This window comes from Triticum urartu, chromosome 7A (assembly GCF_056163025.1).
Source record: "Triticum urartu cultivar PI428250 chromosome 7A, HENAU_Tu73, whole genome shotgun sequence".
In the NCBI taxonomy this organism is placed as follows: Eukaryota; Viridiplantae; Streptophyta; class Magnoliopsida; order Poales; family Poaceae; genus Triticum; species Triticum urartu.
The window spans coordinates 557,884,567-557,900,034 of NC_141879.1; the positions used below are offsets into that span (position 1 = coordinate 557,884,567).

General features: G+C 42.3%; 1 protein-coding gene across 1 annotated transcript; it reads right to left on the reverse strand.

The window, feature by feature from the left end:
* Positions 1 to 6,647: 6,647 nt before the first annotated feature.
* Positions 6,648 to 8,017, reverse strand: LOC125520818 (NADP-dependent alkenal double bond reductase P2-like). Its single transcript, XM_048685847.2, has 2 exons — positions 7,723 to 8,017; positions 6,648 to 7,620 (listed from the first exon to the last, which is right to left on the reverse strand). Exons 1-2 carry the CDS (start codon positions 7,939 to 7,941, stop codon positions 6,811 to 6,813), a joined length of 1,029 nt encoding a protein of 342 aa, XP_048541804.1. The 5' UTR covers positions 7,942 to 8,017; the 3' UTR covers positions 6,648 to 6,810.
* Positions 8,018 to 15,468: the final 7,451 nt, after the last annotated feature.

The following is a 15,468-nucleotide window of genomic DNA, read 5'->3' on the forward strand; positions in this document are numbered from 1 at the left end:
TTACGCTACTCTGCTGCATCATCCCTTCCTCTTCGGGGAAAACCAACGAAACTCAAGACGTAGCAAGAAGGATTTCTGGCGCCGTTGCCGGGGAGTCTACGCAAAAAGTCAACATACCAAGTACCCATCACAATCCCTATCTCTCGCATTACATTATTTGCCATTTGCCTCTCGTTTTCCTCTCCCCCCAATTCACCCTTGTCGTTTTATTCGCCCCCTCTCTCCCTATCCTCCCTCTCTATTTGCCTCTTTTTGCCCGCTTGCTTTTTGTTTGCTCATGTGTTAGTTTGCTTGTTTGTCGCGATGGCTCAACCGAGATTTGGTGATCTTCACCTTAAAAGGTTAGAGGAGATCGAAACCAATGTTAGGAAGTTTATGGTTTTGCAATTTGAGCATAATAATTTCTTTAGAAACGAGCTTAAGGAACAAAAAAGTTTTATGAGTTATATGAATAAAGAGCTTGATGATATGCCTAAAGAATTTGAGGGTATAAGATCCCAAATTCCTCGTCTAGAAAAGATGACTGGTGAAATTTCGGATATGCAAGCCACCTTAGTTAATAAGATGGCTGCTATACCGGATTTCTATGAAAATCAAGATGAAGATCTAAAAGTTATTGATGTGTCCCCTATTAAATCTTTATTTTGCAATATTAATCTTGATGAAACTGAATATGATCTTCCTTTACCTAGAAGGCGTTCTAAAAATTCGGAGTATTTAGATCTTAATGATGAAATTGACAAAAGTGGGATTGAAAGAAATAAAAATCTAGATGTTGCTAAACCCGCTATATTGGATTTCCAGGAATTTAATTATGAAAGTTGCTCTTTAATTGATTGTATTTCCTTGTTGCAATCCGTGCTAAATCCTCCACATGCTTATAGTCAAAATAAAGCCTTCACCGAACATATTGTTGATGCCTTGATGCAATCTTATGAAGAAAAACTTGAGTTGAAAGTTTCTATCCCTAGAAAACTCTATGATGAGTGGGAACCAACTATTAAAATTAAATTAAAGATCATGATTTTTATGCTTTGTGTGATTTGGGTGCTAGTGTCTCTACTATTCCCAAGACTTTGTGTGATTTACTAGATTTCCGTAATTTTGATGATTGCTCTCTAAACTTGCATCTTGCGGATTCCACTATTAAGAAACCTATGGGAAGGATTAATGATGTTCTTATTGTTGCAAATAGGAATTATGTGCCCGTAGATTTCATTGTTCTTGATATAGATTGCAATCCTTCTTTCCCTATTATTCTTGGCAGACCTTTCCTTAGAACGGTTGGTGCGATTATTGATATGAAGGAAGGGAATATTAGATTTCAATTTCCATTAAAAAAGGGCATGGAACACTTTCCAAGAAAGAAAATAAAATTACCATATGAAACTATCATGAGAGCCACTTATGGATTGCCTACCAAAGATGGCAATATTTAGATCTATCCTCGCTTTTATGCCTACCTAGGGGCGTTAAGCGATAGCGCTTGTTGGGAGGCGACCCAATTTTATTTTTATTCCTTTCCTTTTGCTCCTGTTTAGTAATAAATAAATTATTTAGCCTCTGTTTTGGTTGTGTTTTTTGTGTTTAATTAGTGTTTGTGCCAAGTAGAACCGTTGGGAAGACTTGGGGAAAGTCTTGTTGAACTTGCTGTAAAAAACAGAAACTTTAGCGCTCACGAGAACTGCTGTCATTTTTATTTTAAAAGTGATATTTAGTTACTTCTTTTTGCAGATGATTAATAGATAAATTACTCACGTCCAGAAATTTATTTTAGAATTTTTGGGGTTCCAGATCTTGCGTTAGCTACAAATTACTACAGACTGTTCTGTTTTTGACAGATTCTGTTTTTCGTGTGTTGATTGCTTATTTTGATGAATCTATGGCTAGTAAAATAGTTTATAACCCATATAGAAGTTGGAATACAGTAGGTTTAACACCAATATAAATGAATAATGAGTTCATTACAGTACCATGAAGTGGTCTTTTGTTTTCTTTCGCTAACGGAGCTCACGAGTTTTCTATTTTGAGTTTTATGTTATGAAGTTTTCAAGTTTTGGGTGAATTCTTTTGATGAATCATGGAACAAGGAGTGGCAAGAGCCTAAGCTTGGGGATGCACATGGCACCCCCAAGATAATCCAAGGACACCAAAAATTCAAAGCTTGGGTATGCCCCGGAAGGCATCCCCTCTTTCGTCCACTTCCATCGGTAATTTACTTGGAGCTATACCAACATGATATGTGTTTTGCTTGGAGCGTCTTGTATTATTTGTGTCTTTGTGTATTAGTATGTCACAATCATCCTTGCTGTACACACCTCTTGAGAGAGCCATGCATGAATTAAAATTTGATAGAATACTCTATGTGCTTCACTTATATCTTTTGAGCTAAGTAATTTTGCTCTATGTGCTTCACTTAGATCTTTTAGAGCACGGTGGTGGATTCGTTTTAAAGAAACTATTGATCTCTCATGCTTCACTTAAATTATTTTGAGAGTCTCTTAATAGCATGGTAATTTGCTTAATAATAATATGATTGGTATTCAAGATTTCTGAAGCTTTCTTTTGAGTGTGTTGAATACTAAGAAAAGATTGAAGCATGATAATTGTTTTGAGATATGGAGGTGATAATATTAAAGTCATGCTAGTTGAGTAGTTGTGAACTTAAAGAATACTTGTGTTAAGGTTTGTGATTCCCGTAGCATGCACGTATGGTGAACCGTTATGTGATGAAGTCGGAGCATGATTTGTTTATTGATTGTCTTCCTTATGAGTGGCGGTCGGGGACGAGCGATGGTTTTTTCCTACCAATCTATCCCCCTAGGAGCATGCGCGTAATACTTTGCTTTGATAACTTCTAGATTTTTGCAATAAGTATATGAGTTCTTTATGACTAATGTTGAGTCCATGGTTATACGCACTCTCACCCTTCCACCTTTGCTAGCCTCTCTAATACCGCGCACCTTTCGCTGGTATCATACACCTACCATATACCTTCCTCAAAACAGCCACCATACCTACCTATTATGGCATTTCCATAGCCATTCTGAGATATATTGCCATGCAACTTTCCACCATCTAGTTCATCATGACACACTCCATCATTGTCATATTGCATATCCCGGTACACCGCCGGATGCATTCACATAGAGTCATATTTGTTCTAAGTATCGAGTTGTAATTGTTGAGTTATAAGAAAAATAAAAGTCTGATGATCATCATTATTAGAGCATTGTCCTAGTGAGGAAAGAATGATGGAGACTATGATTCCCCCATAAGTCGGGATGAGACTCCGGACGAAAAATAAAATAAAAAAAGAGGCCAAAGAAGCCCAAATAAAAAAAAGGAGGCCATAAAAAAGGGGGAAAGGCCCAAATAAAGAAAAATGAGAGAAAAAGAGAGAAGGGACAATGTTACTATCCTTTTACCACACTTGTGCTTCAAAGTAGCATCATGATCTTCATAGTAGAGAGTCTCTCATGTTATCACTTTCATATACTAGTGGGAATCTTACATTATAGAACTTGGCTTGTATATTCCAATGATGGGCTTCCTAAAAAATTGCCCTAGATCTTCGTGAGCAAGCAAGTTGGATGCACACCCACTGAGTTTCTTTTTGAGCTTTCATATACTTATAGCTCTAGTGCATCCGTTGCATGGCAATCCCTACTCACTCACATTGATATCTATTGATGGGCATCTCCATAGCCCGTTGATACGCCTAGTTGATGTGAGACCATCTTCTCCTTTTTTGTCTTCTCCACAACCATTATTCTACTCCACCTATAGTGCTATATCCATGGCTCACGCTCATGTATTGCGTGAAGATCGAAAAAGTTTTGAAAAAGTTAGAGTATGAAACAATTTCTTGGCTTGTCATCGGGGTTGTGCATGATTTAAATACTTTGTGTGGTGAAGATGGAGCATAGCCAGACTATATGATTTTGTAGGGATAACTTTCTTTGGCCATGTTATTTTGAGAAGACATAATTGCTTTGTTAGTATGCTTGAAGTATTATTATTTTTATGTCAATATAAGCTTTTGTCTTGAATCTTTCTAATCTAAATATTCATACCACAATTAAGAAGATTTGCATTGAAATTATGCCAATAGCACCCCGCATCAAAAATTCTCTTTTTATCATTTACCTACTCGAGGACGAGCAGGAATTAAGCTTGGGGATGCCTGATACGTTTCCAACGTATCTATAATTTTTGATTGCTCCATGCTATATTATATACTGTTTTGGACTATATTGGGCTTTATTTTCCATTTTTATATTATTTTTGGGACTAACCTATTAACCGGAGGCCCAACCCAGAATTGCTGTTTTTTTTGCCTATTTCAGTGTTTCGAAGAAACGGAATATCAAACGGAGTCCAAACGGAATAAAATCTTCGGGAACGTGATTTTCTCACCGAACGTGATCGGGGAGACTTGGACCCTGCTCCAAGGAACAAAAGAGGCGGTCACGAGGGTGGGGGGCGCGCCCCCTGCCTCGTGGGCCCCTCGTTGCTCCTCCGGCGTACTTCTTCCTCCTATATATACACACGTACCCTCAAACGATCAAAACAAGAGCCAAAAACCTAATTCCACCGCCGCAACTTTCTGTATCCACGAGATCCCATCTTGGGGCCTGTTCCGGAGCTCCGCCGGAAGAGGGCCGTCATCACGGAGGGCTTCTACATCATCCTAGCCCCTCTGATGAAGTGTGAGTAGTTTACCTCAGACCTTCGGGTCCATAGTTAGTAGCTAGATGGCTTCTTCTCTCTCTTTGAATCTCAATACAAAGTTCTCCCCTCTCTTGTGGAGATCTATTGGATGTAATTTTCTTTTTGCGGTGTGTTTGTTGAGACCGATGAATTGTGGGTTTATGATCAAGTCTATCTATGAATTTTGAATCTTCTCTGAATTTTTTTATGTATGATTGGTTATCTTTGCAAGTCTCTTCGAATTATCCATTTGGTTTGGCCAACTAGATTGGTAGTTCTTGCCATGGGAGAAGTGCTTAGCTTTGGGTTCGATCTTGCGGTGTCCTTACCCAGTGACAGAAGGGGCAGCAAGGCACGTATTGTATCGTTGCCATCGAGAATAACAAGATGGGGTTTATTTCATATAGCATGAATTTATCTCTCTACATCATGTCATCTTGCTTAAGGCGTTACTCTGTTTTTAACTTAATACTCTAGATGCATGCTGGATAGCGGCTGATGAGTGGAGTAATAGTAGTAGATGCAGAATCGTTTCGATCTACTTGTCACGGACGTGATGCCTATATACATGATCATGCTTAGATATTCTCATAACTATGCTCAATTCCGTCAATTGCTCAACAGTAATTTGTTCACACACTGTAGGATACTTATGCTCTTGAGAGAAGCCAATAGTGAAACCTATGGCCCCCAGGTCTATTCTCATCATATCAATCTCTATCACTTTAATCTTACTTTGCTTTTTTACTTTGCTTTTACTTTTTTACTTTGCATCCTTATACCAAAAATACCAAAAATATTATATCTATCAGATCTCACTCTCGTAAGTGACCGTGAAGGGCTTGACAACCCCTAATCGCGTTGGTTGTGAGTAGCTATCGCTTTGTGCAGGTACGAGGGACTTGAGCGTGGGCTCCTACTGGATTGATACCTTGGTTCTCAAAAACCGAGGGAAATACTTACGCTACTCTGCTGCATCATCCCTTCCTCTTCGGGGAAAACCAACGCAAGCTCAAGACGTAGCAGCGATGTAGGCGGATCAGGTGCTGAGGATCGCGGCATGGTGTAAGGTTAAGTCGGCACTATCGCAAACATGGCGCCGCTTGGTCACGCACGCAACCATGCATTTCTCAAACCAGTGCGACCTCCTCTGACGCCCGTCGGGTCAATAAACTGAAGCGGCAACCCATGGTGACCTTCACAGTGGCGCTCGCACTTTCAACGACGCGCATCGGGAGAGTAACTTGCATGGTGCCTACGACGCTGATGAGCTTCAAGCTCGGCATGGCGCGAGAGTTGGGATTTGAAAGCATGAGAGTCTGGCCAACCAGTGCATCAATTCATTCGTGGGCCGCACGAGGCTTTAGGAGCTCTGACGTGACACACTGACACTGAAGAGCTACGGCATCGGTGAGAGTGTGGGGGTGTGGCGCAGCGATGGGCGCAGGTAAGGTGTTTGACAGAATTACAGAGAGAAATATTATAGTAGCAGTGAGAGAGGGGTATTAGATACGTCAGCAAAAATAGGACTGATACGGTACTGGTGACCGTAGAGTGACACGCCTGGGCAACCTCAGTGACCGTATTTTAAGCTTTCCTAAATACAGTGATGGAAGTGAACCCTAAGGTCAAGTTTAAGTATCGTAGATGTAATTTACTCGTCATCTTTACTCATTGTTTTCGTGAAGCAAACTCGGTTGCTCATGAGGTAGCAAAGTTTAGTTTCTATAATAAAGTTCAGGACAGTTGGACTAATGAACCTTCTAAGTTCTTAGTTAGCCAATTAATGAACGATGTAATTATTTTTGAGTTTAATAAAGCTAGCCATGATGGTCTTTTCAAAAAAAAAAACAGACCTGACTAGTGTTACAAAACAAGGGCGCTGCTAGATTAGATTTGCTGATACTCATTTTGGTGGTTTGATGCACAGAACTTAAAAAAAGTTAAACTGTAATCAAATTTCAAATTTCAAGCAGGGGTCATGTCTTTTATGAATACATCCATTCAGCTCAACGAAACAGCCTGCATTTCAGTATTTCACTCCCTAGGGTCCAGAGTACAGCCTGGAGTGAATCTCTGGAAGTGACATGATTCACCCTATGCCAGCTTGACGAGCTTCTTGCCGACATTCTGGCCGCGGTAGAGCGCGACGAAGGCCGACGGGACGCTCTCCAGCCCGTCGGAGACGTCCTCGATGACATGGACCTTGCCCTCCTCGATCCAGCCGCCGATGATGGCGGTGAACTCGTGGAACTTGGTGATGAAGTCCCAGGCGAAGAAGCCCCGGAGGGTGATGCGCTTGTAGATCACCTCCAGCAGGTCCGGCACGGCGCGCCGCCCGGGGTCGGTGTACTCGGCGATGACGCCGCAGACGGCCACCCGGCCGTAGGTGTTCATGTTGGCCAGAGCCGCCTCCAGCATCTCGCCGCCGACGTTCTCGAAGTAGATGTCGATGCCGTCGGGGAAGTGCCGCTTGAGCGCCGCCTTCAGGTCCGGCTCCTCCCTGTAGTTGAAGGCGTCGTCGAAGCCCAGTTTGTCCTTGAGCAGGTCCACCTTGGCCTGCGTGCCGGCGCAGCCGACGACGCGGCAGCCGGCGAGCTTGGCGAACTGGCCGACCAGGCTGCCGACGGAGCCCGACGCCGCCGACACGAACACCGTTTCGCCCACCTTCGGCTTGCACACCTCGTAGAACCCGCCGTACGCCGTCATGCCGCTCGTCCCCAGCGCGCCCAGCTGGTAGGACAGGGGGAAGCCGGAGGAGGCGTCGACCTTGGACATGAGCATGCTGGTTTCCGGCCGGAACACGCTGTGCTCCTCCCAGGCGAGCATGCCGGCGACCACGTCGCCTTCCTTGTACTCCTCGCACGCCGACGCCACCACCTCGCCGACTCCGTACGACGCGATCCTCTACACGCATTGACAACCGGAGGAAAAGGAAAACGTGAGCAAGAAAGAGATCATGGCCGGCTTGCCGCTGGTCGGTGGTGGACCGATCGCTGACTAAATTACCTCGCCGGGCACGATGACGTCGACGGAGTGGTGGGAAGCGCTCTGGCGCTTCATGCGGTTGAGCTGGTAGGGGTCGATGGAGACGTACATGTTCCGGACCAGGACCTCGCCGGACTCGGGCGTCCACCGCACCGTCTCCGCCTTCACCTCGAAGTCGTCCACCGACGGGGAGCCCTCGACGTGGTGCCTGACGGCGACGTACCGGTTCTCCACCTCCATGATCGATAGATCGGCCGATGCAAACGCACCCGGGAAGAAGGGACAATAATGTGTGTGATCGGCAAGAACAAGTGGTCGGTGTTATATATATTCAAAAAGCTTCGTTGGCGGGGTGTTGGGGATAATACAATGTTTGGATGCCGTTCGTTGAGCCCGAGGACGAGGACAACAATGTTAGAGGATGCTGTGGTGGGGGTTTTGCAGATGCTTTCCTAGTAAATTTGGACGCATCCATCGGACCATCACTATTCTGTATAAAATTGTAAAACCAACGAATCGAACATACTACAACTGGACCATATGTAGGACAAAAGCACGTGAGAACAACTAGGAATTAATCCGATGTGACATGGGAGCTTTGGAGCCAAGGGTAAATTCTATAAGGAACTGGACTATATCTGAACCTTCTTCCTTTGGGTAATGTCGCAAGAATGATGTCTTGCAATTCGGCCTTTGGCCTAGTTTCCTGAAGAAGAAAAAAATCTATAAGCAACTGGACTATATCTATACAAGAACCATGGGTAATTCTTGGGTGAGGAAACAACACGGATTCTCGCCTACAACACCTCGAATGGCCCGGGCCCAGGTTTCCGCTACAGCGCATCAAAGCGCACAGTACACCACAACGTGTCCGTGCTTTTATCTTGTTTAGGAAGTAGTGTAGTGTAAAAAACACTCTTATATTGTGGGACGAAGGAAGTACTAGATCTTTGTCCGTGCGTTACAACGGGTGTAAATATTCTATAGCACTCGCTTCATCCTCATATAAGTGTCTTAACTTTGTACTAACTTTAATACGAAGATGTAGTGAAGTTGTGACATTTATTTTGGAACGGAGGGAGTATATTGGTGTGATGGTTAAACAGTTGATTACCGTTTGGAATAAGTGGTTAGCTATCTCAAAAACAATCAACAACTCAAAAAAAAAATCATGCATGTGATTTGATTTTATATGGTGATCACTCATTAAGAACTTATTGTCTTGCCAAAGAGAACATAATTTTATTTGATAAGTCAATAAAAGATGAGAGGGGAGGGGGAATGTTCGACTAAGGACGAGGTGGAGGACAGAACCTTAAGTTCTTTTTAAGTAGAAGAGATTTCTAGATACATGTATTCCAAAATTTAATGTACTTAATTTTTATAAAAAATCATAAATTTTAAAACCATTATACAATGTTAAAGTTTGGTTAGCATAATTTTTTTTAAATACTGATAGCATTAAAAAATTGTGACATTTAGAAAAATCATGTGTTTGAAACAAATGTACGTGACTTTTTCTAAAAATAATTATACAATGTAAAAAAATGTTCTTGTAATTAAAAATGTACATTACATACATTACACTTTTAAAAATGCTCATGTGATTCAAAAATATGTGTGTGATATTAAAAAACGTTTATACAATGTAAAAAATGCTCATGTAGTTTAAAACAACGTTTTGCAAATTTAGAAAAATGTGTGTTACTTTGTTAGAAAATGCTCAGGAGTATCAAAAATAGGTCTGTCCCATTTTAAAAAGTTTGTACATTGTAAAAATAATAATATTTGCATAGTTAATTAAAATGTTTCTTATCATTCAAAAATATATATTTTCACGTATATTTGAAAAATGCTTAAAACATTTTCAATTTTTTGAAATATGAATTTGAACAATGTTAATCATGTATTTGAAATTGTTTAACGTGTATCAGACAAATGTTTTAGATATATAAGAAAAATGTACACGTGTATTAAAAAAGTAGACATATAATGAAAAAAGGAAGGGTAGAAAAAAAAACTAATGAAGCCTGAAGAGAAAGGAAAAAAACCCGCCAAGGATTCTAAAATCAGTCTAACCCGGTCATAAAAGCTGCCAAAACCGTTCTACTGGGCTATCCCACAAAGGAGAGCCACAATACCATATATTAAATAAAATTATCCCGCACAAGGACTTATGTACAAGAATGAGAAATTACAAACAAGTCCTCGAAGAAATAATTTTCATCTTCTATCGACATCCATCGACGACGTGCCGTGAACAGAGCTCATTGCCGCCTGTGGGCATCTGTCTTACTAATTAATCTTGTTGATACCCAAGAGATTGTAGAAGCAATGACTGAGAAGTCGTTAATGTAGACCAGAAGACGCATGTGACTGCAATTTGAAAAAATCGTCGTCCTAGAGAAGATAGCATCGAGGAGGGCCAGACGACAATACCAACTCCAAGGGAGGAGGGAGACACAAACCTGACAAGTTCTCCGATGAAGTTGTATTTAGCTAAGCTTCATTGGACAAAGTTGTATGTGGTAAGCTTCATTGGACGTAGATAGAACCGGAGATCAAAAACACGTTGCAACCTTGTCCCCACTGCAAATGTTGTCGTCGTGGACAAATGCTAACCATGCCAGACCTAATTTCTAGCGACCGACATCGTCGTCCGACTCGTCGACGCCCCTACAAGGAAGTGCACCGATATGGGGATAATTGAGGATCCATTATGCCCATCACCGTCACATCCCCAACTTCACCGATGACGGGTAGCTCAAAACACCTACAAGACACAAAGTGAACACGCAGATACAAGGTCCTCCCACCCTCCCACCACTGTAGTGGCTCGCGGGGAGCAAGGTAACCCGTGGCAGAAAGCAGTTGCCTCCTGATCACCTTTAGCCTGCTAGCCCTAAACCACAATTCATATGTGGTAAAACCATGTAATCCTACAACATTTTTTTGTTTCCTTTGGTTTTCGTCCATATTTGTGCGGATTTTTTTAGCCATTTCATAAAATGAAACAAATGACATTTTTTGTAAATCATAAAAAATTCAAATAAGTAGTGCTTCAAGGCGACTGATACAAGTAACTGAGAAAGAAAGGGGCTCTTGGGAGCAGCCCCTATCTCACACAAGCGCCCTTATCCTTTCCTACCTATCTTTGATAATCTTTTATACTTTTATATTCTAGGATGAATGTTTTTAGTCCTTTCTCACTTTATTTGCCCATGTCTTCTTCTACCCTGAATCAGTGAAGAGGGCATCGAGCTACTCGTGATACCGCGCATTCAAAATCGATATCAAGAAAATTGTAAAGCTTGTATTGGCTGATTTGCCGCCTTAAGTAACAGAATCTCTCTTTACCCCACAAAAAATATATAAAAAACTCTTTGTATTGTGTTGCACATCATGCTTGAGCAGATCTCAGACTCTAAGTGCTCATGTGAATGATTCAACTCACATGGTACATGTTGGCATAACAGTTAGTGTGTTCATCAATCTAATGATCGTACTTGCCATTTTTGTGCATTGCAATCATGATTCGGAAAACCTTTTTTACTAGCAGTTGTCCAAGAACGAGGCACATGATATCTAACTTGGTTGCTCGGCCAACAATAGTTGTCACCTGGCCGCTACTGGGAAGGGTAAGGAGAATCACGCGAGGCCAGCTGATGGATCTGGGAATTCTACTTGTGCTCTTTTTATCTTCACCATATTTGTGCTTAAACAATCTCTCTAACATATGTTACTATTAGTTCCTTCTTGGTTGGCAAAACAATTAAGTTTTGATATTATAATTTCATGCTCGATAGACATGAGACTTTTCTAGTTCTTCGAACTACATCAATTAGGTCTTTAGAGCATCTATAACTGGACGCCCCATATCCACCCTAATGCCATGTCGGCCTGTCCGAACAGAAAAAGCCACTGAACTGGACAGGACAAATCTAGCACAAACATCTGGATTGATCGGCAACCCCCATACCCGGCCCATATGTGTCGTGGAATTGTCACGGCAGATGTCCTTTAGTGTCAGGACTTAGTCGCGAGGCCAACGCATCTATGTGGTAGCTTGAGAGGGATTGAGCGGAATCGAGAGACGCAACATAAGACAAGGATTTAGATAGCTCCGGGCCCTGGGAAACATCATCCGGTAATAACCCTATATGCTATTTGTGGCTAGGTCTCATTATGATCATGAGGGAGTCGCCGATAAGCCGGATCTCCTAGTTGTGTCTAGCCTAGAGATTATTTCTTCTTAACTTGTCCCTCTTGGGGAGCCCTGCCCCTCCTTATATAAGTTGAAGGGGCGGCTTACATGTAGAGTCCTAGTAGGATTAGAACTAACTTATTCTCTATTACAAGTCGGATACAAGTACGTGTCTTACTTCCTTGTAAAGGAAATATTCCTCATGCCTTTCGTCTTAAGCCGGCCCACAATAACATGAGCTGGCCCACTGGGTCTTGGGCCTTTGTCATTCGTCTGACCTGCATGGGCCATCATTAAATCGCCAGGCTCGTGAGTCGTCACACCAGTGAACCGCTAGACCTGTGACTCGCCAATCCTCCGGCGGGTTACGATGAAGCGCCAAGTCCGGCCGGGTCATACTTCCGGCCGGGTCATACTGCGGGGTATATCCCCGACATTAGCCCCCAGTTTAATTTAGATTTATCCATGTTAAACTAACCCTGTAAAAGAAACACAAGAACAAACTTGATAGGTTGTGCTCCGGGTTAAATATTTTCCTGAACCGGCACCTGATCATCTTTAAGTCCTTGTCATTTCCTCCTAGATGCATACTCAAAGATCTTATAGAAAATCTCTTTTAACAGATATGTCCAAACCTTGCCAATGCAAAAATCTAGATACTTCTTTTGAGAAATCCGGGTCAATAGGCCAGCTTCAGAATCAATTTGCTGACATTGGTATCTTGTAGAGAAATATTGTAAGAAATAATCCACTTGAATCGGTTTCCAAAGCGCCGGCTTAAAAGATATTGGCCTTGAAATACTCATCTGACTTTTAGCCGGCTTGTAGAACTTGTCGGTTTATCATTGCCAAAATATACAGTTTGTAAATATTGATAGCACCGGGTCATGATTGTTGCCAATGCCGGGTCATAATTATTGATGACGTCGAGCTATGATTGTTCCAAACACCGGATCATAATGATTGGGGATGCCGGGTCAATCTGATTTGCTCAAAACTGAGAATTCGAAAGTATTTCTCCTTATATCCGTGTTACCTGTAGCCCCCAAGTGCCGGGTTGTCATGCTTGCAGCAACCTGAGACTTGTAATTGCTCGATGCCCATAAAAATTTCAATCAGTGTAGCCCCCAAGGGCCGGCTTAGTAAGATAATACTGAGCTGGGACTTTATATATACTTCATTGACAATAATATCATATGATGTAACCCCAACATGGGGCTTGAACCCACGTCCACAAGGTTAAGAGCCTTGTGCTTTATCAACTAAGCAGTGGATCCTTCAATATAATGGACTGAGACTTGTGTACCTTGAATTTTTGACAGGAGGAATTGGTAGCCCCCAAGGGCCGGCTCATTACAATGGGATGAGTCGGGTCTTCAATAATTTGATCAAAAAATGACTTTACATTAGTCCCCAAGTGTCATGGTGCATGCTGGCAATGACATGAGACTTGCATATTTGATGTAATCTCAACTTGAATAATGTAGCCCCCAAGTGCCGGGTTGTAAGCCTCAGCGACTCGGGACTATTCCTTCCATTGTAGAATAAATTATGTCCATTGATAAAATAATATCCATTGTGCTGAAGCGACTTTGAAAACCTCAATCGTAATATTGGTTATTGATAACCATAAAAACCCAGCCATGTTGGCTATTAAAGATTTGAATAATATAATCCGGTTTGAAAAACCGGTTCCTGTGATATTGAATCGTACTGCCGGTTTAGGATACCTGTGCAGTAAGGGTGATAACCCAATCTTTAGAAGCCAAAACTTCCAAATGTTTGTGATTGTCATATATGGCGACTTATCGTCAAAAGTCGAGTCGGGTTAATAGAAACAACACATATATACTTCAGATATGAGCAAAAAGGTCTCAAGACAAAACCAAAGATTGTTTGCAAAAACTTAAACCAAATAAAAATTGAGGTTTCTGATTCGAATACGATCAGTAAACCGTTCCAAAGGGGTTAAGCTAGGATTCGAATACGATCATGTAGCTCCCAATGGCTTTGACGTTGCGCCGATCAAGAGGGTACCGACAGCTATGTTCTCTTTGGTTCGAATACGACCTATGTTTGAACAGGAAGCCCCCAAATGACCTTGAGAGGTTTTTAATGACCCTGATTCGAATACGATCCAAGTCGTACCCAAAAGGGGTTAAGCTATGATTCAAATACGATCAAGAAGCCCCCTAGTGAGTTTGGCAGTGTGCCGATCAAGAGGGTACCGACAGCTATGTTCTCTTTGGTTCAAATACGACCTATGTTTGAACAGGAAGCCCTCAAGTGACCATAATAAGATAAGCCGTAAGGCAAGATACCCATGTTTGAACCACGCATCATGGCAGCAAGTTCTCTTTTGGCAACCCTTAATTTGTTTGAGAACTCGAATTTGCGAGAGATTAATTTTTTTTGAAACCGGAAATTTTTAAACCGGATATTGAGAGCTTCAAAGCTCTGTAAGAGACAAATTTACCTTGAGCCGGATGTTTGAACCGGATTTGAGAGCTTCAAAGCTTTGCGGGAGAAAGATGTCTCTTAAGCCGGATTCTAAACCGGAATATTTATTTTGAACCGGCAATTTCCTGCGGCATTTAAATTTTCATCAATATGGCGGTAGCCTCCAGAACCAGGTTATTATTCCGTCCAATGACCCGGAGTTCTCGAGTCATGTCATTGTAGCCTCCGAGTGTCAAGACGACTCAAGGAGTTGTCTTGAGATTCTCCATATTTGACCGTGATATAAACCGGTAAGAGTCAGTCAATAACTCAGTCATATAACTTGTCCTGCATTGGAGAACTTGCAAGCCAGAGTAATTGCTCTTTTAAAGAAAAGCAACATATAATATAAAAATATACTGGATGGATTTCACCTGATATGTTAGGCCAGAAAATATCCATCGCGGAGTTGATGATCACCACGATGAAGCTGAAATCAATCATGGGCGAGTCAGCCACATAAGCAGACAGATGAATCGGCCGCGGCGTTGTAAGCCGGCACGGACGGGCGAGTCGGCCGTAGGTTGATGTAGACCGGACTGCAGGGGTCGGCGACCTGTGCGCGCTTTATTGGGTAATTCACGCGGTCCTGACAAGTTGATGCAGGCTGGACCGTGGGAACGGCGGCTTGTACGCATGTCTGTCAAGCAGCGTGGCATGGACGAATGCTAGTGCATGCACTCCGTATCCGAGGCATAAAAATTTGTCCTATGTAAAAATATTACAGGGCAGAGCAATTGTTCTTTGACAAAAAACAATAAGTGTTTAATAGATAAACTTTAGATGGATATCACCTGATGTTTGTGAACGACAGATGATCTGTGCGTAAAGTCTGTTTAGTCAACCCGGCACTTTGGATAGGCCGGACCGCAGGGCGGACAGTAAAACGACCGCAACATCAAAGGCGGCTCGGAGAGATGAGTCGGTCACGGTGTTGTAAACCAGTGCAGACAAACGAGTCAACCGCAGGCATGGTAAGCCGGGTCGGACGAGCAAGTTGTCCTCCTCGTTGTAAGCCAATGCGGACGCGTGAACCGGCCGCGAGAGTCGTCCATGATGTTGTA